Genomic DNA, 26,603 nt, shown 5'->3' on the forward strand with positions numbered 1-26,603 from the left:
TGTAATTATACTGAGACTTTGTCAGGATGAGACTAGTCCCTCTTCAGGCATGAGATGAATGAGGAATAAAAACTGTAAGCAGTTAACCAGAATTGCCTAAGGAAGTGCAGGGCAACTACAGACTCCCAGGGAACAGAGTCCTGGGTGTTTGGAAAACTAACTATTTTCCTTACTACGCTATCGTTCTAAACCTGTGAGCTCCTTTAGTAATTTAGAACCTTGAAATTATAAATGGGTTCCTGTCCTGTCTGTTTAACCTTGGATATATGCAAACTTTTACTCAGATCCAGAGCCAAACAATTTTTCTGTTTATGTTCTGTGTTAGAGCCTGAACCAAACCCATGATGAGTTTTGGAACCAGCTCTGAATTCCCCTCCTGAGGCCTATCTTTGGTTTGTACAACTGACAGAAAAATTATATATTTCTAGAGTTTATTACCAGAGAAAGGTACTTTATGTTGTGAATATTCAATCTATTGGCCTGACATGATGATATTGATGAAGTGTAGTAAGGAAACACTTCAGTTCTAATGATTTGGTTTCATTTTGGTTTGACTCCTATTTCAACACTTCCAACTTTGAAAGTATGGACCATGTGAGATGTAAAATATATATATTGATGTCACTAATCGGAAGCTCTTTCTGGTCATGTTGTAAAGCACACTTAATCAACTTCTTTAAGATCATGTTACAGAAAGCTATTAACTATACTCCTAAAACAGTTAAATAGTTATAAATAATGTTTTATGTTATGGCTGACAACACTGAATTGCCCAGCATTTAAGGAAATCTAATCAGAGGGCATGCAGACTTGGCCTTCCAGTAAGATGGCGTGGCAAAACTTTGGAACATATTAGAAATCCCATACTATTGCTAACATTTCCTATTAAGGAGAAAGTTTCTCTCTGTGTATTTTGGATTTCTTTTCCAACAGTTAATTGCAGCTGATGAAGAAAAGCTATTCAAAAGCTGCCAGGATTTTTAAATCTGTAGAGTGAGATTGATGAAATTTGTGGGTTTTCCCAAAAGAGTATAGGTGAGAGCAGACATGTAAATTTTGTATGTGTGTGCATGCACGTGTGTGACAGAGGAGAGAGCAGGAGCTTACTCCTAAGGTGTGAGACTTGGCAGCACTGCACTGTACAATGGGCACAAGAAACCGCATGTCTGTAAATGACCACATTTGAATTGCTGTTATTTCACTGTTGGGTTACTGTATTGTTAAAGTGAAAAGGAATGTTTTTAATAAATGCAAATAATGAATTAAATGCTTGCACATACTGAGGCTTTACCCTCTGGTGTGTAATTAATATATGTGCACTGGAGACCCAGGTCTGGGGGAGTGTTTCATTTCTTATTTATGATGTTTGCAAGGAGGTTTTTTCCCCTCTAGCGTACCTCTTACTGGTATACACAGAACTGCATGTAAATGACCCCTGAGTAGGTGTCACTTAAATCTTAGCAGATATAGAACAGGTAAATATCTTCATTTGGTATGCTTTAGGAGATTTACTGTTTTTCTCAGCCTTTTATCTTTGATATCTGAAAGCAATAGGAAGCTCCCAAATGACCAACATTTTGTTTTCAGAGGCAGGAAAGCTGCATGTGGCAGGAAACAAACAAGCAATGAGATTTAAAAATTCTTGTACCTCAGGGCACAGCGGTTAACCTTGAGGGACTGAAAGTAGAAAGGCACTTTCCACCTACAGCATGCTTCTTGTATTCCCTTCTGGGTCCCCCTCCAGCACTGGCTGCCACCGCTGACAGAGTACAGAAGTGTCTGTATACTGTATCTACAAGAAGCTTGGCAGCTTTCCTATTTTCTCATAATGGTATATATTTTTCTGAAAGAATTTAAAGATGTCTGAGTCCTCATACAAATGCTAAAGTTCTTGTGTTGTTTGTACAGGAAACTTCTTGGTCAACAGATCTTGAGTCTAGGTTCTCACCCTCTTCTACTGCTTGAGTTCTGAAACTCCTACATCATGAGTTCTTAAATTCTATGAAAAAAATAATGACCATATTGTTACATACATTACATACAAATCAATTATTAGGAAGAAGAGTGCTAAAATGAAAATTCATCTTTAATTCATCCCCCTGATAATTTGTTATTCTTTTGTGTCTATTAACATTGTACAGAGAAAAATATGTTGGATTTGTTATGCAAATTTACATACAGAAAATAATGTAGTCTTTCTGGTTTTATTTGTTCAGCACCATCTAGAAATGCAAATATATTTTTATCACACAGCTTTCAAACCTTTTCTTATATCCCAAATTAATTTCCTGGTATAAGTAATTTTTTTAAAGGTAGAATACTGCAGTGCTTACGTTTCTACAACTTTCTACAAAAAGAAACATATTCAGTAAGTGTCTCTCCCTTTTGCTAATAAATATTTTATATTATAATGTAACCAAGTTAGCAATGTTGTCCAAAGTGTGGTTGCATGTTGTTGTGTTTTGGAACTGGAATCTTTCAATCAAAAGAAAATTTACATTATTAATATGGGTAACAATTTTTACTCTTTTGAAAACACAGTAATGTCACATCCATGACATATGGCTTTAGTTCACTACATGGTAAAGGGTCTGTTAGGCCTGTAATAAGTATTTGGTACACAAACTCCATGGTTAAAATCTGTTTTTACAGTGTTTATTTCTGTTATCTTTGCTGGGATATGTCAGTAGGCAGCATTTGGTCTGCATATCTGCATATTTTGAATATACTGTGTCTGTGCTGAAGAAGACTTTGTAAGGCTTTATGAAACTGTCTGCTTAGATGCTACCACTGAGGCCTGACTGAGCTTGTCAACAGTATCTGTTACATACACAGCCTTGAAGTAGTGCAGCTTTTCCATAAAACTGGTTGATAGATGTATGTCTGAAAAACACCAAGTTATCTTAATAGTTTTTGAGAACTTCACCCATCATAAACCACACATTGATATCTTTATTTTAGCATTCCCAGAATCCAGGCATTTTTCTGCCTGATAGGAGAGATGCCAAAAGCAAATTCAATCTGTAATTCTCTCTCCTTCCCAGACCTTTGTTGACTTGTGGTCCCCATTCTGCTGCAATTACTCAACTGGCAAGGCAGAGTTCATTGACTGAATATTCTTCCTAGTCATTTTCCAAATTCAAATACAGTTAGTCTTAATTTTTGTCACATTAATCACAAGGTTCCTGAGGCCAAATCAGCTCATTTGTCAATGGGAACAAGCTTTCAAGTGGGATGAGTTTTCTCCCACAAAAGAGAAAAAAATCTTATGAATTGCACTCATTGAATGTCTGACATAATCCTGATTTTCCATTTACATATTGGTTTTCCTGTTGTTTTTTTATCGTTTTGCACTCCATATTTCACTTAGAAATCATTTATATCACAACTGTACTCAGACTTTGGTATTATTAGGTAGCATGGAACATATTCAGTGATGGTATGAAAGTTATTTCCAATAGGGCTTATGAAGAACAGCTGAGCAAGTATGACCTCCTGACCTCAAAGTGTTTGTTTACTGGGAACATATTCCAGTTCTCTACGTTTAATCTGTCTTGGACCAGGCTGACATTCCCCTACTAGATTTATTGTATCTCTAAAGGCTATTACAAACACAACATTGTCACTGTTTATCTAATAAAATGATAATAGGATTATATTAGTCTAGTGATAATGATACATTTATGTTAATTTTTAATTGTAACAAACCAAAGTTTGATTTAATATTTAGTGAAGATAATGCATTACTGAGGAAAAATCCCAAAATGTTCAAAAAGTACTTTTCTTTCAAACAAATCAGTCATGGAAATTTTTTTTTATTCCATCTTATTTGTAAATAAAAGCATCGATTTGTGTAAATGAGCAGGCATGCTATGTCAGTTTTACAGAAATAATAACAATGAGGAAATCTGACTCAGAAAAGTGGGTTTGTTAAATCAACTCTGGATTTTGAAAGCTTGTTTTTTCTTGTGCATCTTTTCCTGGAATTTATCACATTACTTTTTAAATTCTGTAGGGAAATGCATTAACATACAACAGAGATTTTAAAACAAAATTAATAATAAACAAGTTATTCCATAGGCATGCATTCTCTATGGTGAAATCACAGTGCTGGACTTAAACCAAATGTGCGATTTGTATTTAGAACTCTTAAATGTTACATGAAGTGTATTTATTTAAAATTTTCCATAGGGCAGAAGTGTAGAAAATAAAAGCTGGTTCTTTTCTGTTGATTTATATTACTCTAGTAAGTGTCACTTTGTCAAAAGTTAATTAATTGCTCTCTTGACCCGCAGTAGGTTCCTGGTACTAATTCTTCCAGCAAGCCAGTGATGAGGAATGCACCTTGCTCCTCTGAGGACCTTATGTCGTTTCCTCTAAAATCAGGAACAAACTCTTAAGAATGCCAATAGGAGTGGGATCACCTTTCATTTGGCAAAGTCAAGACTTTGCTCAGGAACATGCCACACAAATAAAATGTTTCTGAAGCAATGTGGTTTACACTTTGGTGCAGGGAAAACCAAGGACTGAGTTAGTTCCAGGTTTCCTCTTTCTATGTCATGAGGAGGTTAGCCTGGGATTTTATCAGAGTAATGTGAGGTTGTTGATTTTAGACTGATACACATATGTTGGTTGAAAAAAAAAAAAGATTTTTTCTGTTTTATATGCATGCATTTTTTTCCTGGGAAACAATTACCTAATCCTTATTTGGACTTCTTAGTTTTGAGATCAACATATCATATAGCTTTTCCACATTGTTTTTCCCTATTGCCCTACCATATTCACTTTTTTTTCCTATGTCAGTACCCCATAATTGGCAGAAAGGTGTTGAGTGACCATTTTGTGCAATTACCACATAAACCAGTATGTTCTATATGTAGTGCATTGCAGGTAGAAGTAAAAATAAAACGACCATGACTAATACCAAATATCTATCATATGTAGCAATACTTCTTTTAGAATTTGTTTCCTTCTTTCGCTGCTTTTACAGAAGCTGTTCATCTAAATCTGAACCAAAATCATCCTCCTGATCACATTTCTATGTCATGTGAAATAAATTTATAAAAATAAGCTATTTAATAAACATTGCTAGATTCTAAATCCATTAAAAGAATCTTTTTCAGCTAAAACACAAAAATGAAACCAAGCCCAAATTGCTACAGTTACCTGTAGAGGTAACTTACACTTTAATTTTTTTTGTCAGCTCTCCAAATGAAACAATTCTATATTGTTCATGGTACAACCTATATGCAGTGACCCACATAAAATATCCTACTTATTTATAAAAGATGGCAGTGGTTGAAGTTTCTCATAACCAGAACTGCAACACATTCCATGTAGCAAAATGCTTAAAAGGACAAGTTTTTGGAGTTAAATCTCTTCAGGGGCTTTGGAAAATCCATAGTATTTTCCAGAAATTCAGCTAGATAACATATCTCAATTTCATTCTACTTGCATGGGATTTTGATGGGGACGGTTGAATTCTTTGAGAAGACAGGTACTTGAATCTTTCCAGCTCTTCTGAGAAACCCAGACAGCACAGTCTAGCCTAAACATCCTAATGGGATGTCATAGTTTGAAATTGGCCCTCCTTGAGAGTTCGAGGGGCTCAGAGGTGATTGGGTGCCAGGACAGTGTTCCCTGGAGAGCCAGTCACCACTCATGTTGTTCGCTTCTGCTCAAAATCATATATCACAGCACTGGAAATGGTTGGCAGTGCAGTCTTGGTTGTTTTGCTGTTGGTGTCTGCAGCGTGTAGGTGGACAAGGCCAGGGGATGGCTGGGCTCCCTCTCTTCCCCTCCTGGGGGAGAGAGGGGAGCCCTGCGACCCCCCAACTCAGCCTTTGGCTAGAATTAGAGTCAGCATTTGGAGTGTGTGCTGTGAAGGAAGAGATTCACAGCACCTGAGGTAAGAGGGAGGAGGCGAGGCCTTCTTTCCCCCCCCCTGCAGCTGTGGGACGCTTGGGACAGTGCATAACTGAACCGAGCTGCCTGTGGCCAAAGCTAGGGGGCTTTTTCCCCCCACTGCATTTAGGCTGGTGGGGGGTGGATTTTGAGGCTCAGCACTTGAGCAGAGCCAAGTGATAAAATCAGCTCGGTGCTTGGGAGAAGAATCCCAGGTGAAATTGGAGACGGGCCAAGAGAGGCTCGGGAGTTGCCTGTCGAAGCTGACCGGAGGCAGCCAAAAACTGACTTGGAGGTATGAAGATTCCAGGACGCGTACGCTTGATAAGCTACACTGCAGCAGCCTACGAACCGAGGTGGGACACCGAGAGGGAGAGATCACCAGCAGCAGGAGAGCAAGGACTCAAAGCTATCTTCTCGGACTTCATGAGGAGGAGAGACTACAACAAACAACTGCTGGACTTGGTGAGGAGAGAGTGTTCAGGAGCCCAGAATGCTCCCACGGCAGACGGTGTTACATATCAACCTTAAAGGCTGCTCCTGGACTAAAGTTAAAGGAGGGGCTTGAAAGGACTGACTGATAGTAATGTTATATATATATAGATAGATAGTTGCCTTTAGTTTGTATAGTATTTATTTGTGTAAGTAAATGTATATACTTCCTCCTTCCCCTACAGAAGCCTCTGGCCTGAAAGTTTCTCTTCAGTGTTAGGATAAATTGTTGAGAAGGGGTGGAGGATGCTTGGAAGTTGGATTTTAGATTTTTAATGTGGCTCAAACGGCCACATGGGATTTATCAGAGCTAAAAAGAGGGCAAAAACTCTAGTACTTAACTGAATTGGTATCGATTAGTACAAATAAGTATGCACTGATACCCTGCGATAACCTGCCCATTCTAACACTCATCTGATGTCTCAGTGAGATGCAACTGCTTTCCAAACTACGGTATACAAATGATTCTGACAAAACAAACAGTAAGTCTTCATACCAAAACAAAGCTTCTATGTTCCCCCAGGGCACTACATTCCCACAGAAGCCTGGAATTTGCTTCCTGGTAGGCATATGCAATATTCCAAATATTGCACATATTTAGCTCAAGGTTGGTTACTAAATTACATGCTGCTGCAGAATATGTAATATGATACAGCAAGAAATAAAGCAGGTCCAGTTACACAAAGGTTTGGTTGGGGTTTTTTTGGCAAAAATAGCCACTTGCATTGCTGCTTATGTGTTCCAGTTAGTTATCCAGCAAAATGCACACAGCTAAGAAATTAATGCCGCCTTGAGAATACCAACTCCAATATTTACAAGCATGAAGAATGTTACATTATGTTGGACTCAAAAGTCCCTCTAGCCCAGTAGTCTGTCTCCAGACAGTGACCAGTCAGAGAGGAAATATGTAGGGATATTTCTCTGGAATGCTTTCCCAACTCCAACTATTTGCAGCTCAGGGATTCCTGAGGAGCTCCACTGTGCTTTTATTGCATTTTACAAACATTATGACAACTCTCCAATGCAGAGAAGTAAACACAACAAATGCAAGACGAAAGGTTAGAAGGAGGAATGGAACATGGTAGGTTTGGCTGCCAATGCATTTTGATGCAAGTCTCAAATGTGCTGTTGCATCCACTGTAGTTTCTTTTGGCTACATTAAGTAGTGTTAATGCTGAATTTAAATATCACTCTGCAGTGAGGGTCCCATTTTACAGGCATACTATGCCTATAACACTTGCTAAATTCAGTGGAAATTGTGTTTAGTTATTAACCCAGACTGTAAAACTCCATGTCCTGACAAGGAAATCTCTTAAAAGTAACAGAAAACTTTTTAAAAATACAAAACCTCTTATCAAATGTAATTATCTTATGTCAATGGAGTTAAAGTCAGAGGCAGGCTCTGAGGTGAATCTAGATACCCTTAGCATAATTTGGCACAGTCCATATGTTTCCCTTGCTTTCAGAGGTTCCTTATAAAGGGAAAAAATACCTTAAATCTCAGGAAATGCAAATTGACAAAAAATGCTGTAAATGTTCTGTGTTTGTAGGGTTGTGGGTTTTTTTTTTTAATTATTTGTTTTGTCTTTTTAGGTGAGACCTTTAAATAAAAATAAGATGGCCATATTCTCAACACTAAGAATGAAAAGTGTAGCCTTCTTTACATTATTTTCTGTTTATTTACATGTTTGTTTATGTTTCTTTACATGTCCTGGAACTGAGTGGGCACAATATACCAACAATTAGAAAACTACCTACCTATTGATGTGGTACATTAATAGGGGATTCTTTATGTATTACAAATGCTCTGACGAGTTCTTGTGTTTTAATATCCATGTTACATCACAAATGTTATGGAGCACACCTAAGGTTTACACATACTTCTTACAGGGTAAGAAAATAAATCTCAGTCACTTAAACAAAAAGGATCAGATTTATGACATCACTATGCATTCATTGGGCACACTATATAAGTAAATATATACAAGTTTTTGAAGATCTAACAAGCTGGGGTACAGGGATACAGGACCATGCAGTACAGAAGTAGTCTTTTTCCCTACATTTCTCAGATCCTGCAAAAATATGCCAGCAGAAGTCTACAAAGCAAGATGACACGGTAACAATATGTTAATAATAGCAGAGCGATGGCTTAATGAACATGGTAATAAAGGTAATCAGTACGACATAATATGATAACAAGAGTCAAGAAAGTTTCATTTCCCTTTTCTATCACTGGCATGTTGTGTGACACTGGGAACCTCATTAGTTTTCCCATGACCAAGAATATGGTTTTAGATTACTAATACCCAGTATTTTAGGAGCTCATTTAAGAACTTTCTGTCCCAGAAATGGCCCAGTCAGTCCCTCCTTCATGAGGACCAGTATGCCAGTGCAAGCATTTGTTGGAGCACTAAAACAGATGAGCTAAAGGATGTGGGTTAACAACAGTCCTATCTATCAGCATACCTAAGAGAGATGTAAATTGTAATGCAAGGATGGGGATGAACAGCTGGGACAAACACAGTGGGGATTTTTTTAAAATCCTGCTCATTTCACAGGTCCAGTATAGGAAGCTGTCAAAAGGCAACTGACTGCACTGAGTGGGGGGATCTCCAGGTATAACTAGGTTTGGGTAGCAACAATGACTTAAGTGGGTTTGGCAGCTAAAAGACCAGTTCTTACAATGATATCTACACTGGGATTTTTTCAAAGTACTATAAGATCTACCAGTGAAAACAGACATGTGCCAGTTATATGTTTACTACTTGTCATTATCATATACAATTTTTATACTTGTCTTTTTGGTGTGTTGTACAACCCAAATTTTATCTACATTAGAACAACAAGTAGGCTAGCAAATTTTTCTTCAGAAAATAGTTCCTCCCTGCCATAATCAGTCCAATATTTTGAGAACCCATTTCATGCCTTAATCATAAGGTTGGCATTACTGGTTTTAAGATACAATACGCCATTGATAGAACAAAACTTTAAAGCCAATTAAATGTTGGCAATCTTCCTACCACTGGCAAAGGCATACTTGTTAACAGTTCTCCTTTGTGGTATGTTTGCAGTGTAATCACTGATTTCTAGAAAGCTTTTTTGGCACATCAAGATAAAAATATCTAACAAATTTATGTTTATAGACAATTTTAGACTTTATTCACATTGCCTGAAAGCATTTTAGTTTAAAAAGTAGAGGTTATATGCATTCAAATGACATATGTATCCTTCTTAACACAAGGAAAAAAATAATGATTTGTAGAACCAAGCTATACAAATAATAGTTTATTTGCATTTTAACTAGTTAACAATTTCAGAAGTCATTAAATACAAATCTTTATGAAACACATTACTAGGTGTGAGTTAGGAGATCATGCTGCTTTGTTGGAAAAATAACCAACATTTTTGTCCTGGATTTTAATGTAAGTAAAAGCTTTCATGGCTATTTACTTAAATGTATTTTGAAGTTAATAAAGCTTTTTTTTCTTCATTTTGTGTGGGAAGAATGTGATTAGGTTGGCAAAGAAATAAACACGCAAGCCAAAATTGACTAGGAAGGCTTAATTTATAGTGAGATAAACTTCTATGAATGCAAAGTTATTTACAACAGAAGGCACTAACTTTACTATAAGCCTACTAAGGCTTAGAAGGCATTTTGGAGAAAATAAAAAACACGGAAACATTATTGATATAATTTTCTCCCTTCTGCAAATGCTCTGCAGTATGGTAGTCCTGCACCATCTAGTCCCACAAAAGCTTCCTTCTCATACTCACTACCTTAGAGGTCATGGCTGGGCTTCGCGAACGAAGATTTGGGAAGGGCACGACCCACATTTGTTGCAAGCACGTTGGTGGCTAAAAAGGCCAATACAAGATAGACACGTCTGGTTGCAAAAGGCACAGCAGAAAGACTCCTTAGGTGGTAAATTCTGCAAGACACGGTTCTTTCTGCGTTGTCTTTTCTCCTCGAGAGTGATCCTGCGTGTGTTCTCAAAGGCATCAGCAGCGTTGAAGATAGTGTGTCTCCAGGCCTCCCGATTGGAGGCCAGAGTAGACCAGTTATGTTGATCAATATGGCCAAGGCTGAGATGTTGTTTCAGGGAGTCCTTGTTATATTCTCTTTGGGGCTCCTCTCATGCGGCAGCCGGTGTCAAGTTCACCATAAAGCAGGATCTTAGGGAGGCGGTGGTCTTTCATCCTTGAGATGTGTCCTGCCCAACGCAGCTGTGTTCTCAGTAACATGGCCTCAGCACTTGTGACTGCTGCTTGTTCTAGAACAGATGTATTGGTCACATAATCTGACCTGTGGATGTTTAGGATTGAACGGAGACAGCGTTGATGGAAGCATTCTAGGAGATGCAGGTGGTGACAGTAGATGACCCATGATTCAGATCCGTATAGGAGAGTAGACAGCACTATGGCTCTGTAAACACTGATCTTTGTACTTTTCTTCAGGTGATTATTTCGCCAAACCCTTTTATGAAGCTTTCCAAAAGCACTGTATGCCTTTGCTAACCTGTTGTCTATCTCTCCATCAATCTTACCATCCGAGGAGATGAGGCTACCTAGGTAATTAAACTGCTGGACTGATTTGAGCTCTGATTGGCCAATGGTCATGTGGGGATGATGGAAGACATCATCCATTGTCTTCTTCTACCTTAGAGGTACTAAACTACTAATGTCAGTTCTATCAATGTTAATGATGTGAGCAGAGATTCCTTCCTAATCTCAGGAATTTTATTTGTCTGCAAAAGCATATTCTGTACAAAAGCAATGTAAAAACTATAGTAAGGAAACAGTGGTCATGTCTGTAACAATAGAGTTTATTGAGAGGTGTGTTGGCAAAGTAATATAAGGTTAAGTCTGCTACTTTTTTATCAGTAGGACTATCCTTTTCACAGTTTCCCATAATTTGTTTGGAAATGATTATAGTATATTTTTATTATGCTGGTACAAAGTGAAATTCTCCTCATAGACCTTTTAAACAAAGAATGCTTTATTAATACCTACACAAATAAAACTCTTAGACATGAGAAAGGTCTAGATGCAGCTATAAAGGTAAAGCTGCATCTTATGAGAGTTAAAAATCTGAATGCAAGAACCACACTGAGTATAGCATTAGACTCTTCACTTGATCCACTTAGCTACTCTTAATGCCCTCCCTACCAAAAAATAAAATTAATCACTTTTCTAACTCAGTTCAGACTTGATAGGAATCTAGAACAAACTGGTAAAGGGTCAATAACTCTGAAAATGTAGGTAGTGAAGAATCAGGCTGGAAGGCAAAACTCCCCGTGTTTTCAAAGTTCTGTGTGATTACATGGAAAATTCAGGTTTTAATGACTTCCAAAGACCTTATTTGGACTATACCTCAGTAAAAATTTCTGCCAGCATAGCTGCCTCAATGAGGAGTCACACCTCTTCCCATCACAAAAAATATTCGGGTTCAGGATGGTTATCAACCTTGTCACCACTGAGGAGAAAGGTAAATATAGCTCAATAGCTTCATTCACTTGGCACTTTTCAATGGTACAGAGGAAGAGACAAGTGAGCTTACAAAAATATTGGTATATATGAGTCTCTGAGGCTTCAGATGTTTTGCAGAGTGCTAGCACATAAAAGGGTTTCTGGTTTTGTGTGTCTCTTTCCATTGCTTTAACTGCAGGGATCTTGTTTTTTCTTCTCAAGTCATACTCTGTCTCAGTGATCATCTGAGAGGCAATGAGAAAAAGAAGCAACTGGGTGAAGGTATGAGCAGTAGCACACATATGACACAGTAAAGCTACTATATCATCACAGCTGCCTTCACTGCCCACAAAATTCCTTTCTGTTGAGCTGAGTTAATTTAACTGTATACCCTATTACTTTATATGGGTAAATATAAAAATATATATTATGGTATTGATAGGAAAGCCAAGCTCATATATTGAGCCTATTCTTTCTCTACTAACATATAACTGAGTGAAGAGATGTTTTGTTGAGACCTGAAATCTGTCCCTCATGACTACGTTCTCCCAGAAGTCTGTAAATGATACTACTTAACAGCTACAAAAAAATCTCTGACTTGACAAGAGTAAACTAATGACCGAGGGACTACCCAGCATCCTGGCAAGTTTTTCTGTCAGGAAAAGAAATTGACTATTTTGTTCCAAAGAGATGAACATGGCTATTGCAGGACTGGAGGTGAAGCCTTGCTTTGAGAAGGCAGCATTCACCTGTCTCCAGCCTGCCCTCCCTCAGACCTGATCTGCTCCCTCACACCCCTGAAGCACCTGAAGCTCTCCCAGAACTGCCAGCAAGGTCTCCAAGCCCTGTCAGATACTAGGCTGTGGGTGAGCAGTACATCTCTAGCTACCTTGTTCAAACACTTATTGTATTGATGTTAATAACCCTGTGTTAGGCCTTTGGGAATTGCACTCTGGGCACGATTGTATTGGGTTTGCATGGCAAAGTTTTCATAGTGGGGGTCTATATGAGTGGCATCTTTGAGTAGATTCCCATTGCAGCCCGTGGTGAAGGCCCTGGTGAGACAGGCTGTCCCCCTGCAGCCCATGGAGGGCCACAGTGGAGCAGAGATCCACCTGCAGGCCCATGGAGGACCCCATGCTGGTGCAGGTGGATGTGCCCAAAGGAGTCTGATGCCGTGGGAAGCCTGTGCTGGAGCAGGTTTGCTGGCAGGACTTGTGACCCTGCAAGGGACCTGCACTGGAACAGTCTGTTCCTGAAGGATGGTATCCTGTGGATGGGACCCACACTGGAGTAGTTTGTGAAGATATGCAACCCGTGAGAAGGACTCATACTGGAGAAGTTCATAGAGGACTGTCTCCCGTGGCAGGGGCCCCACGGTGGAGCAGATGAAGAGTGTGAGGAGTCCTCCACCAGAAGAGGAAGAAGCGACAGTGGCAGTGTGTGATGAACTCACCACAGCCCCCATTTCCCAGACCCCTGTGCTGTTGAAGGAGGAGGAGGTAGAGAAATCGGGAGCGAAGTTGAGCCCAGGAAGAAGGAAGTGGTGGGGAGGAGGTTTTTAAGACTTTATTTCTCATTACCCTACTTTAACGTGATTGGTAATAAATCAAATTAATTTCCCCAAGTTGACCCTCTTTTGCCCAAAACGGCAATTGCTGAGTGATCTCTCCTTGTCCTTATCTCGACTTATTTTCTCCCCCCTGTCCACCTGAGAGGGGCAGCGACAGAGCAGCTTTGGTGGGCGCCTGGTGCCCAGCCAGAGTAAACCCACCCCGACGACGAAGCCAGTCATAGACTCATAGAATGGTCTGAGTTGGAAGGGGACCTTGAACATCATCTAGTTCCAACGTCCAATAAGCGCCAAAACTTATTTGCCACCTGACTCGGCAAAGCAGCGCAAGGCGGCTTTTTCCCTCGCCCTCAGGGTGCCGTCTCGCAGCAGAAGCCGTCTCTGCCAAAAACGCGGCGCTCCGTTCGTCTCCCCCTTCAGCCAAACGTGCCTCCCGGCGGTGAAGCAGGAAGAGGAAGGCGCAGCGGGCAGGCGCGGACAAGAAGCAGAGCTGTAAGAAAAGAACACCCTCCCGGCGGGAGCCGCCGGCAGCGGGATCCGAGTCCCAACACCCCAATGAGAGGACCCCGCGCCGGCCCGGCCCCCGCCCCGCCCCCTCCGCGCTCTGGGCCCGTCCGTCACGGGCCGCTGGGCGGGGAGGACGCGCTCCCATTGGCTGGGCCCCGGAGAGGGGCGGCTGTGGTTGGCTGCGGCGGCTGCCGCTCGCGGCGCGCGGGCGGTGGAGGCGGCGGGGCGGGCGGCGGCGGCCGGAGGTCGCTCGGGCGGGGGCGCAGCATGGCCGCGGCGGTGGTCCGCGGGCGACCTGCGGGCTGGTGGCGCTGGCACCGCCGGGTGATGGGTAAGGACCTGCCCCAACTCTCGGCTCCAGCGGTCCCGCTCTGCCGGCCGGGCGGGGAAAGGCCGGGCCTCTCCCGGTGCTCGGCCAGGGAGCGCAGCTGCTGCGCTGCCCTTGGCGGGCGCGGGCCCTCCGAGCGCGGCGGGCCCGGTGCAGCTCCCCAGCCGCCTCGCCGTGTGGCGTCCCCGGTGAGGGACCCCCCAGGGGTCACGGCTGGCGCGGACACTCCCGCTGCCGCGTTACTTGGGGCCGCCGCGGAGCTTCGGAGTGGCTTGACTTAGTAGATGTTTTCAGTCATTTGCTTAAAATAGCGTGCCTGGAAATCATCAGAGCCCACAAATGCTTCCTGTGGCACCAGTGACATGTTTGTTGTTACCTAGGTTTGAGCTGTTCAGCCCTCTCGGTCATTGCATCCGAGGCGTAGTTTCCTTAAACTGAAGGTGAATCCATCGGCACTTCCTCCCGTGTCAGCTCCGCAGGCACTGATCCTCACCTGTGGTTGGTTCATGGGCAGTGGAAGGAGCAAACACTGTAGATGTCCTCTTGGTGCAAGTGAAGAAAGACTGTATTTGCAGAGCTGAACCTAGACGACCTTTTCTGAATCCTGAAAATCATGCAACTGTTTCCAAGCAATTTAATTTCTAAAGTAAATTATTGAAAGAAACCTTCAGTAGTCTTTTCAGTGTCATTTTGATGGTTATCTGTTGCTATTGTATGTCAGGCTCACGTAGATGAAGGTGTTTAAAGTAGCAAAGTGGAAGAAATAGATTCTTTTAAATGGTATATGGTTCTGAAATCTGGACACTTAACAAAGTGTTTCAAGAATTACTCAATTACTTTTAAGTAAGCAACTTTAAAAAATTTAAACTGATGAATAGAAAGCATTTGATGCTTAATTTTGGCATTAGCTTTCAGTGCTATATTTGTTTCACTGTCTCTTTTACAGTAATGCATTATGTTTTTATAGTTGCAGCTGTGGTGTAATAGCTCAGGTGCAGCAGGCGTATTGGTCACGTGCAAGTAAAGTTAAATACAGGATACCTGTTTGTGTATTTAGTACCTTTTGTGATACCACAATTGAAAGCAGCAACTTTCAAGGTATTTTGAACTTTCTTTGCATGGTAGCTGTAAGATATTTCTGTAAGAGCTTTGAAATGTACTGTCTTGGTCAATATTTAAATGGTCACGTTTAATATAGAGCATATGGTGGGGATCTTGTTTCTTGGTGGTGAGCATAGGTGTGAAAAGCAACCCTAGACTGGCCCTTAAAGTTGAAAAATACAGTTTGTCTTTGCCGTAGACCTGAGCAAGAAACTGTGACTAAGTCTAAGGAGAAATTGTGACTGTCCCAAGAAACTTCCGTAGAACAGAATTTCACCCACAGAGTTTAAGATCTGACTTACTTAGTCGGTAGTGACTATGCTGAAAGTACTCTTGACTCTGAGAAGTGTTTATGGGATGAAGGTCTAAGCATTAAGCCTTCTTTACTGCTAAGCTCTACTGCTTAGTTATATGTCAAGGTTTTCCCATCTCTGATGCGTTTATTAGGTTTGCCATCCTTTTCTTTCATTTTAATTAGTCTGAATGTTGTCTTTTGGGCAGTGATTTCATCAGCTGTCCTTCTGAGTGAAAACGCCTCCTAGTGAAGGAACTCTGCCAGCTGTGAGAGCTGTCACACCACAGCTTGGTTAGTGAGTGGGTTGTCTTCATTCTCTTGTTGAATGTTCCTTGGTTACTTGGTCAGTCACTCTTTGCAGCTGGTGCAGACTATGATGGATTGTTTCTTCTGTATGTTTGTTCCAGAGACTGTTAAATTATCTAGGAGGAAAATAAAAAGCTGAGGGCAGATTTTAGAGCAGCATCTTGGATATGTATTTGTATTAGCGAGTTGGATAGAGACTGTGTAGTCTTGTGATCTGCCCCGGCATACTCTGACAAAGGTGCTTCAGGGAGGGGGTTTCTATGATCTTACTTTAAAATATGTTTTTGACGGACGTGGAATCCCCTTCCTGAGGACTGCTAGGGGGGATGAAGAGGATGTTAATGAATTATGGTGTCTGAGAAAGGAAGATTTTCTGGTGAATGAAGATTCATCAGCTGAGGGAGCTGCTCATCAAAGAAGACAGTACCCTGCTAGAGAATGAAAAGGTCCTGACAAGTAGTTTTGGATGAGTGGTAGGGACCCATTCAGTTAGTAGTTAAATAGTACTTTTGCTGATGCAGGAGCTGTTGAATGTTGAATGACTTCATGCTCTGGTGCAAAAGAACGTTGATTACTAAGCAAGGATTGTGACAGAAAGACCTGCTGCTCCAAAGTCCAGCACATTACTTAATTAAGGGATCAAGTGTACACTTGATATTCTTTTTAGGTGAAAAGTACTTACTATAACGTTTTCTGTTTAATGTATTAGCAAACATTTAGTGAAGTATAGCTACAGATAAGAAAAATGAGGTAAGAAGACTCTGGCTGTTACAAGATATCATGTCTGGTTTTGATCAGTAGACCTTTACAGAGACAAGAAAAAGCAAGTGGGATGTTTCAATGTAAAGCTGGCCAAATTTAGAGTATTATAATCTTCTTAAATTATTATTTTGGCAGAGTGCAATTCTCAAAATCATTGCATAACCTTTAAAAGCCAGTGATCCCAGAGCAATTTAAATTCCATTGGCAAAGCTTCTAGGAGCAGAAAGATTCTACCTATGTGTAGCTGGCCTCTCTAGCTTCTATGTTTCTTTATCTAGTTTACTCCAGGATCTGGTTCAGTAGAGGTTTTATGAGTTTCCATAGAGAAGTCTGCACAAGACACAGCAGCTCTCTCTGATCCTTTATTTCAAAGCGGGAAGCAGAAAAGCAGTGGTGTTTTCTGTTGTGCTTGTACCAGAACTTCACATGCTGAAACAGTGGGAAAATCTTTCATTTAGTGGCTCATATTGTCATCATGTTTCCGTCTCCTTGTCAAGTGACTTCATATGTACTTTCTCATAAAGCCCCAAGCATAACCAGCAACTTCATAGTTGAGCTTCCTCTGGGCATCTTCCCCTGATCCTGTTAAATCTCACCTACTAGGTTGGAAAAGGGGTCAAGTTTCACCGATCCAGAGAGATTAGGAATATTAATATGAACCGCAAGTGCTCTGATTAGGTAATTCTTATGGGACAGGACAGTGTGGGCTATTACCTCTTGTGCCATTTGGTGAACATGATTCAAAATAGATTTTATAAGGCCACAAATTAAGTAATATAGTTGAAATTACATTTGAAAGTTACTTGTTTCTCAGTCCTATTCTTGGCCAGTTAGGCTGTTCTTTCTCTCAGAGTACAAGTATATTGGACCTTTTCCAGCTCTGCTGTCTGTGGTCCTACCCGGCTATTAGTTCCTTTTTGTTTGAATACAAAGAGATGTCCTCAGTACTGCATATTATAGTGTTTGTGCAGTCTAGTATTTGCAGTGAAATCAGGGTACCACTGGAGCTGGAATTCTTTCTTGAAACTGTAAGAGTCATTACTTTGGGAGATAGTGTAAAACAAAATGTAAACATCTGAAATTATCTAAACTTGTAAGTGTCATAGTTCAGGTTAAAAATAAAATTGCTTTCAATATCTTTATGTAGAATCTTGGAAAGACAAGTTTTAGGTCATTGACAGGCCACGTATTCTAAGGAGAGCATTGCAATCTGTGCATTTCTGAAGTTAAACTCTTCTATTTTGTTCAAGAAAAGACATTTGTAGACTCAAACTCTTGCTGATTTTTAAAAATAATTTTATAATAATTTAAAATAATTTTAATTTAAAACAATTAAGGTAAAACTAAAGTTCTGAAATTGCAGATTAGATCAGATGTTTCTGTTATAGGCTGACTTTTCAAAGCAAAACATTTTTGTCTGTATTGTCCGTAAGCCCCAGTTGTGGTGAGAGGGTCATAATTGGTCTTCCTCATCAATGAAGTCTTCATAGGCATGGGGCTCTGCAAACACATAATCTCTCAAGAGAATAATGAAGAATCTCCTGGGAAAAGCCCAAATTCTTTGGATTCAGTGTAGCTGTAGCTGGTTTTGCTCATAATTAACTTGATCTATAGAGTAACCTATATTGCTGGTTCTGTTCCCAGTGAAGGAGAATTAGTTGCACATGGTATCAGTGATTGTTTTAAAAGTAGATTCTATTGCTCCTACTTCTGATGTTCTGCCCTCTGTTAGAATTTAAATGTGGACTGGGCGTTTTTCCAGCCATATGATTGCAGCAGGTTATTGTAGATTTTATGGTTGAAGTAAAATACACTCAATACCACAGGGACAGTTTTTGCAAATGCTTATACAGTTGATGGGATTAGTTAAGCATACGTGTATGTGGGTTTGCAGAATATCAATCCTTACATGTTTGAATTATACAATTATTTCAAAACTGGGCTTGTGCCATGTATTAAATGCTGAAAAGTATCTAGATATTCAAGCTGGACATCACTTTCTGTGAAAGTACCTGTGGAGGCTCGTCTAATATGAAAATGTGAAAAATCTTGTCTTCTAAAACATGCTGTGTTTGGCAAAGCCCCACTGTCTTAAGTAGTCATTAAAAATGTGCCACGATTCTAAAGGCAGTTGATTCAAATGTACTTGAAATCAGCTCTGTTAGGTCTGTGAGCTAATTTCATCAGTGCTTTAAAGCAGTTTTCCTGTGGTTGAGTGCCTGGAGATCTTGAGATTTTTCATAGCTGTTAATCAAATTATATCATTTTAAAGTGGCTAATTTAACACTGGGCTGTGAAGAGTTAAACCAAACTAAGAAGTCAGAAACTGACTGGGAAATTGGACTACTTCTCTAACATTTACTTCTCTCCCAATTCCTGTGGATTTTAATATATTGTAGTTAGCCCATAACAGAAACTAAGACAAGAGAAAATCAACAGAGACAGACAAAAGGGGAAATAAAAGAATACAATGACACAAAACTGTTAGTACCGGTCAGGATATGTCACCTCATATCCCAGCCTAACTGGGATGTTGCCATGCCTGGGGATATTGCAAAATGACGATTTTTAAAGGAGGCCTTATAGTAGAAGAATGCATTAATTTCATGGATATTTACCTTAGAGACATAATAGAAATGCATGTTGGCAATAAGCCTGTCACTACAGTCCAATTACCAGTTGATGTCTTAATATTTAGATGTGATGATAGCCATGAAAAGTCATCAAGGCAAAGCAGTCTTATGTGACATGGTAGAGAAAAGGCAGGCAGGATGCAGAGAAGGAGCGACAGAAAGTGGCATGGGCAAAATGTCTTTCTCAATTCCCAACATTTCCATGAAGATCAAGGCAAGATTATGACTGTTGAGGCGAGTGACCAGGTTGTGAAGTAGCTGAGATCTCAGATATGACAAGGGATGAATCAGTGAGATTTAAGCAGATTGTAGATGGCTCGTCTAGGCTGTGAGTGACAGACATCACTGCTGGTGTCAGCACTGATAACAAAAAAAAATAAATTTTTGAAGATGTTTAGTTTGAGGTGATGGTTGGATGTCCATGAGGTGGTGTGAGAAAAGAAGAGATCAGGATAAAAGTGAAGAGTCTACAACAATGAGCCTAGATTTGGTAGCCAGATTTATTCCTCTGGTGAGGTCACTTGGAATTTACAGAAATGAAGAAAACTGAAGTTTGGGAGCAAGGCTGTCTTTAAAGCTAGATCAGATTGCTCAGGGTGTTCCAAGGCTGCTCCAAGGATGGAAGTTCCACAGCCCCTCTACACTGCCTGTTCCAGAGCAGAACCTTTTTCCACACGAGAGATACTTTTCTGATTTCTAAACAGAATTACCTTTCTTGCAACTTTTGGCCATTGCCCCATGTCCTGTTGTTGTGCATATCTATGAAGAATCTGGCTTCATTTGCTCTGTAACTCTTCTTCCCTCCCACTCCATAGTGGTAGAAAACTGCAGTTAACCTTTGCTTCTCCAAGCTCAGCCAAGACAGTTCCCTCAGCTGCTGCTCATAGGCCATATTCTCCAGCTGGTCGGTCATGTTACTTGATGTTTACTGGATTGTCTGCAATTTGACTGCATCTCTTATGTATTGTGCTGTTAGAGAGGAATCACTAGTTTCTTTGACTTCTTGGATATGCTCTTGCTAATGGAGGGCAGAATGTCATTAACCTTTTCCTGCGAGGATGCACTACTGACTCATGCTCAATTTCCACAGGTTCTGCAGAGCTGCCAGCTGTCTAAGCCAGTCCTCAGTCTGCAGTGACATCTCCTGCCCCAAGTAGAGGACATGTATTTGTCTTCGTTGAACTGCTTGAGGCCCATTTCTCCAGTCTTTCTGAATGGTAGCCTTGCCCTGCAGTTTTTCAACCATTCCCCTCAGTTTGGTGTCACACATGATGTTGCTGAGGGTGCTAATGTTCTATCGTCAATCATTGATGACATTTTTAAACAGCCCCAATATTGACCCATGAGGTACATCATGTGTAGCTGGTTGTTGATAGTCTTTGAACCACTGATCACTGTTGTTTAAGCCCAACAGTCCAGACAGTATTTCTTCCTTCAGGCAGTCTTGCAGTCAAGTCCATACTTTCCTCATTTGGCTACTGGGATACGAGAGGAAGCTGTTCTGAGAGCTTTGCTGAAGTCAAGGTAAATAAGATCCACTGGTATTAAGGGCTAGAGAAAGAAAGATGCTTAAAACCGGAGCTTGAACCTCCTTGGGAAGTGGGATACTGTGGGCTAACAAAAGGTGCAGTTTTAGATTAGTGTGAGGGACTGGGGAAGACTGTCTCAGAAACAATAAGAAGACTCCAAGATGGTTACTATGGCTGATGATGCTGTTTTAGGCTCTTTGTTCCCTAGATTTGACATGTAGCACTTCTTCAAAAAGTGATGTACTCTTTTCCTGACTTATCTCAGTTTTCACTAAGCATTTTCCCAGTGCAGATTTATTTTAAATAGTGCTACTTCTCCAGCTATGTAATTGCTGCAGGCATCTGTGGAAACTGTCTCAGAACAAAATTCTCTCAACAAACCTGATTTATTAAATGTGGCACTTTCAGAATAGTGCTGCAGATGAAAGAGCATGACCATTGCTGGCTAAGTAGGAGCTTAAAGTCAGAAAGACTTTAAAATGATTAATGAAGTGTTATTGGCCTAGAGAGGATTCCTTGCTAAGCATTGAGACCTCTTAGAGTCTCGATCCAGCTTAGGCACGTTTTCTGTATGTGCTCTTCAGAGTTACAGTAATTCTGTAGTTAGTTAGCCTTGTTTCTAGCTGCTTAGTTGCCACACTTCAGTGTTCATTCTGCATAGCTTTTTCCTCTGTCGTAAAGGAGAAAGTATTTTATGTAATTGGCAAAGAAATCTACTCACTGTCCAATTGTACTGCCTTTGGATTTAGAGTAATGAGATAGTGATTGCAGTAGACAAATGCCTGCAGTGCTGCTACTGTCCAGCATTTGATACTCACTAACTACTTGTAAAAGATAGCTCACTGAAATTGTGGTGCTTTCCACAAATTGTAGGTTATGCTTCATAGTTCTGTCTTGGTAGTATGGTAAATAGAATATAGAGGTTATTCCTGCAAAGACTTCATGATTTTGTTTTTATACTATATTTGGTTCTAATTTCCAGTATTTAAATTGTGATTACATGGCTCAAAGGGTTTTACCATGATTTAGAATGGAGGTTTTTGTCTTCAGGTTAGTGGCTTGTATCTGATGGTAGGATCAGAAGAATCCAGTTATCTGTGAGGAAGTGCATGAAATAAAGTGGCAGCCTCGGTCCATTTCTAGAGAACAGGTGCTATATCCCAAGGCTGCAAGCGAAGTTGCAAATACAGAGTCTGTAAAATATATATAAAGTTGGATTTTCCATATCCAGTTTAGGATTTAGACACCTAATAAAATACAGAGAATCCTGTGTATTTTAAGTCTGTGTTTGAGCTCTTCTCAGAGCTCAGCTTTATTGCTATATCTTTTGAAACACCCACATTTTCCTAATTACAATAATTTTCTTTGATATGTAGAAAAATCATTCTGGGGTGGTATTTGTGGGCCAAAGTGAACTATAATTTATGGTTTAAACTGTGTAGAATAGGATTCACATTTCCACTTTTTTTCTTTAAACATAAAACTGTTTAAATCATTGAAATCAGATTTCATGGTAGCTTTTATTACGTTATTGTTACGCACTACTCTGAAATACAAATGTAATGATCTTTATTTTTTTTGAAATCAGTGTGTTCTAGGACTATGGCTTCCAAAACCCCAGTTGGATTCATTGGGCTGGGTAACATGGGAAATCCAATGGCAAAAAACCTGGTGAAACATGGATATCCAGTTATTGCATATGATGTGTTCCCAGAAGCTTGCAAAGAATTTCAAGACTTGGGTGCTCAGGTATAGTAATAAACTTCCTTTATTCCAACAATAACTGTGTTGAATGGTTCTTGCATGCAATGCAACTAAATCATCTGCGTTTGTTTTCTTGATTAAGATCACAGTCAGAACTAAAACAGGACAATGAATGCAATGTGAATCTGTAAGGTTTCAGTTGGAGCAAAGATATGATTCTAACCTAAGTAATTTTCCTGTTGTTAGCCAGAATTGCTACTTTGTCGAACTTCTCTGGCTCCTTTTTCCCCTCCCGTTTTTATGAGAATAGGTTGATGGCCTGTTCTTTCACCTCCTCCTTTCTCCTGCTTCCTTCTCCCCCAGGTCTAGATGGCCAGTGGGCTGCTTTTCATCTGGTTCCTACTTTGACCTTTTCAGGTTAAATGACCCTAGTTAAAAGTTCCTGCTGGCATAGCTATAAGGGTTATAGGGACATATGAGCTTTCCTGCTGCGTCAAGGTGCAGTCCTCAGGGGCAGGGGAAAAATCTAATTATTTCAGTGCTTATTCTCTTGGAGATGAGGAAGGATACGGTGAGAGAAGAGGAAGGAATGAAAAGGAAAAAGGAGGGAAGGAATTGATTACATTAAGGAGGTTTACCTTCCTGCCGTATACCCTGAAAAATCTTGGCCCTTTTCCAGCTAGTCCTATGCGTTTTATTGATCTGTTAATACTCCTGGAACCCCATTCAGTCTCTGAGGTGGCTGGGTCATTTCTAAGTGTCTGAAACACCTTTGAATTGTTTTGACATACTTCAAAGCTTTAACAGTTTAGACAGTTGTGGGCAGATGGGTAGGTGCATAAAACACTGGAACAAAAGAACATACTCAAGTAAGGAGCGCAATGCAAAAATAATACTCTGATGTAACAGTATAAAGGATAGGAGGGAATTTTCCAGCAGTGGCAAGGAAATTGTAGGTAGATCTAGATAGAGGAACTGTGTGCCTTGAAAGTCTAAACTGCTGGAGCTAATTGCAACTGTTTTAAATAGTGAGGTAACATCAAGATTCATGAAAGATAAAATGATAAAGTGCACCCGTTAGTAATTAATTTCAGCTCCCCTTGAATAATTACAGAATCTTGGCCTTAAGTGGGAAAGTAAGCTTTTCAGCTTCTTTTCCTAGCTCCTGTTTTTATTTTGTTAAAGCAGCCGAGACCCTCAGGCATGAAACAGACCTGTCTTTGAGTAAGAGACTGGGCAAATGGGAATCTGTTTTGAACAATTGGTTGTATTTTTAATTCGTATTCTGCAGTAGGATCTCTTTGCTGTGGCTGCCCATTTTGCTAGCTTTTTGCCCTTGTAATGGAATCCTTGGCATTCGCTGCAAGATTTAACATGTGATAATAAAGGTGAACTATAATGCTTTTAAAAATAAAGTCAAAAGTATGTTTTAAGATTGTAAATCACTAAGAGAATACATAGGTAGGCTTAAATACAAATAAAACACACTTCAGGAAAATATGTGAACGTAGCTTTCTCTTCTTGATCTATAGGTGTAAATCCTACCCTAACACTTTTTTCAGGAGTTGAAAACTTGTGGGTCCGTGGGGCCTTGTAGAAACTGCTGTAGAAGGAACATTGGGCTCTAAGGGCTGCTTTCTCTTTGGTCTGGCTGATAGGGTAAAATCATCAGGAGTGTTACAGAGGTGAAATGACCCCAAGAGACTGTAAATCTAGCCAAATGTCCATTGTTTAAGGCCAGTGCTGCTACCAAGGTATATGGAGGATGAAGGATGTTGGACCGTTAATCTACATAATCTGTGACTCTCCTTTCTTTAGCCTCTGAATTAAAGAACTGGGAGGTAGTATATATCAGGAACCAGCCACCCTCCTAGTAATGGTGAATAGTAAGAGGAAAACTGGCTCAGCTGGAGCATATGGAACCACTTGAGGTGAAACTTGGGAGAAAGTTGGAAGGCTACAAACAAGGGAAAATACTGAACAAGACTGTGAGCAAGTAGGCTGCCTCTACACTCTACTTACTGTCTTTCCCCTTCGTCATATTTACCATACTTATCAATTTTTTTTTACGCAGTGGAGTAACTGTGTCACGCAGTTACTTTACTTCAGTTTACATGTCTTTGAATCTTATCTCAGATTTAGAAGATTGAGAGTGTTACTGAAGTGATCTGATGCATAAAGCATCATAAAAATAGAGCTTTCTTCCGTGTACAGTAATAATGGCATTTTAGGCTCACAGAATTATTAATTGACTTACCGCAAAAATAAATAAAAAATAGGGAAGCTGCTTGGAACAAATATAAGCAGATGCACATATTGAAGGGCAAACCCAATGACCAGTATGAAGAAAAGTTTCCCCTATCCAGTTGCATACTGAAAAAGTTTGGTTGAAAAGCAAACAAGTATCCAAACATGTACGGAACTCCGTGGGCTGCTACTCTGAACCAGTATGGTCTGTGTTGGTAATGAACAATTAGTATTTGGTATTTTTTTTAAAGTTATGCACATTCTTAATGATTTTGAATGCTTAATGCTTTGCAATAGCTTTCAAATCATTCAGATTTATTTCTGAGACAGGAAGTCCCAAAATAAAAGTTTTGTATGCTGCTTACTGAACCAGGTAGGTAGATTTCCTCAGAAAATAAAATTCATATTTGTTAACGGTATCAAAAAGCTAAGAGTGGCAATTCCCACTTTTAATTCCCACTTTGTTTTGCTACTTACTTCAAGGTAGCAGAAAGATTTTTCCTTATATGGTTGTGGAAGTACTGTCCTAATCTGTATGCATTTTTAATATCATTTGCTTCATATAAAAGGCATGTTAGTATTTTGAAAGACATGGATGGAATAAATTAATTTCTGTGTAGGTGACTACTGACCATGTCTGTGTATCTGTGTTCCTTAAGAACTGTTTAAAACTGTAATCAAAACCCAGCTATATTCTACCCCAGCTATATTCTATCTTTGTAGCCAGGTAGAAATTTGAGGCTGATGTAGTTTTTCAGTTGTGTGCACAATATAATATGTTTTTCAACTTATGGTTGAAAGATGCAAATGGGCCACTGAGTCTTCAGGTGATAACTTGCAAACCCCTAAGAATACTGGACATAATAGTTTCAAATAAGAGGACATATATAAATTCAGGTTCCAATTGCACTACCTCTCTCCTCCTCTAATAATACACATTGGGACTGAACTGAACCAGAGATACTTGAAACTAAAGACAAAGGTGTCATGCTCCTATATAAAGAGATAGGCACTCCAGTCTCCAGGGAGGCAAGTCATAAAATTAACTAATCAAATAGAAAAGCTTTGCTCTTATAATTACCTCATTTATTCCTCCTAACCTTTGTTCTTTAGACTAAAACACATTTCCTTTTTTAACTGTATGGTATACCAGATATTTTGTGCAGTATTAACTTAGTCTTTCAAATAAAATCTGGGTGTTCCTAAGTCCCATCTATGCCAGTTTCTGTACTTTTTTTTCTCAAGAGCTTTGTTCAGTGACTGTATACAGTCTTCCCTTCTTTTACTTATAAATACAAATCAAGAAGTTTCTCATGCTGTATCCCAGAAGTCCTTATTCAACATTCCTTACAAATGTGTATATAACATGCTTTCTTTGATTCTGAGACCTTATAAATGTAGTGTATATAAAAAGAGAATATATTTACATTAGGATCTTTACTGTCAAAACTAACAAAAATTATAACAAATACTTGTATTTATAAATAGAGGGAATGGTGAAATAGGCTCAACGATTTGTTGATTTTTCCGCACTATGGAAGGTCTCCATAATTTTGGGTAGCTGTTCAGCTGCAATTTCTTTATCCCTAGAGTCATGTGATATGGAAATTCTAATTTATTCACACTAAGAAGTGCATGTAAAATTTTAAGACATTTCTTAAGGTTAAAAACTCAAGGCATATAACATATGTAGCAGAACAGATCATTGAGATACTAAGGTTGCTTCTCATCATTCAGCAACGATAGCTGGAAAATA

General features: G+C 39.8%; 1 protein-coding gene across 2 annotated transcripts in view; it reads left to right on the forward strand.

Moving 5' to 3' along the window:
* Nucleotides 1-14,147: 14,147 nt before the first annotated feature.
* Nucleotides 14,148-26,603, forward strand: part of HIBADH (3-hydroxyisobutyrate dehydrogenase) — an 86,699-nt gene continuing 74,243 nt past the window's right edge. The window contains exons 1-3 of one of the 2 annotated variants that reach the window (XM_051808342.1): nt 14,176-14,273; nt 20,458-20,891; nt 22,485-22,645. In XM_051808342.1, the coding sequence (XP_051664302.1) occupies nt 22,499-22,645 (147 nt within the window). In that variant the 5' untranslated portion in view covers nt 14,176-14,273; nt 20,458-20,891; nt 22,485-22,498. Of the gene's footprint in view, nt 14,274-20,457; nt 20,892-22,484; nt 22,646-26,603 lie in introns of both variants that reach the window. The other variant, XM_051808340.1, reaches the window with a different exon arrangement.

The sequence above is a fragment of the Manacus candei genome, unplaced genomic scaffold, assembly GCF_025592945.1.
Source record: "Manacus candei isolate 608988 ecotype Guabito, Panama unplaced genomic scaffold, ASM2559294v1 h1tg000072l, whole genome shotgun sequence".
Lineage (NCBI taxonomy): Eukaryota > Metazoa > Chordata > Aves > Passeriformes > Pipridae > Manacus > Manacus candei.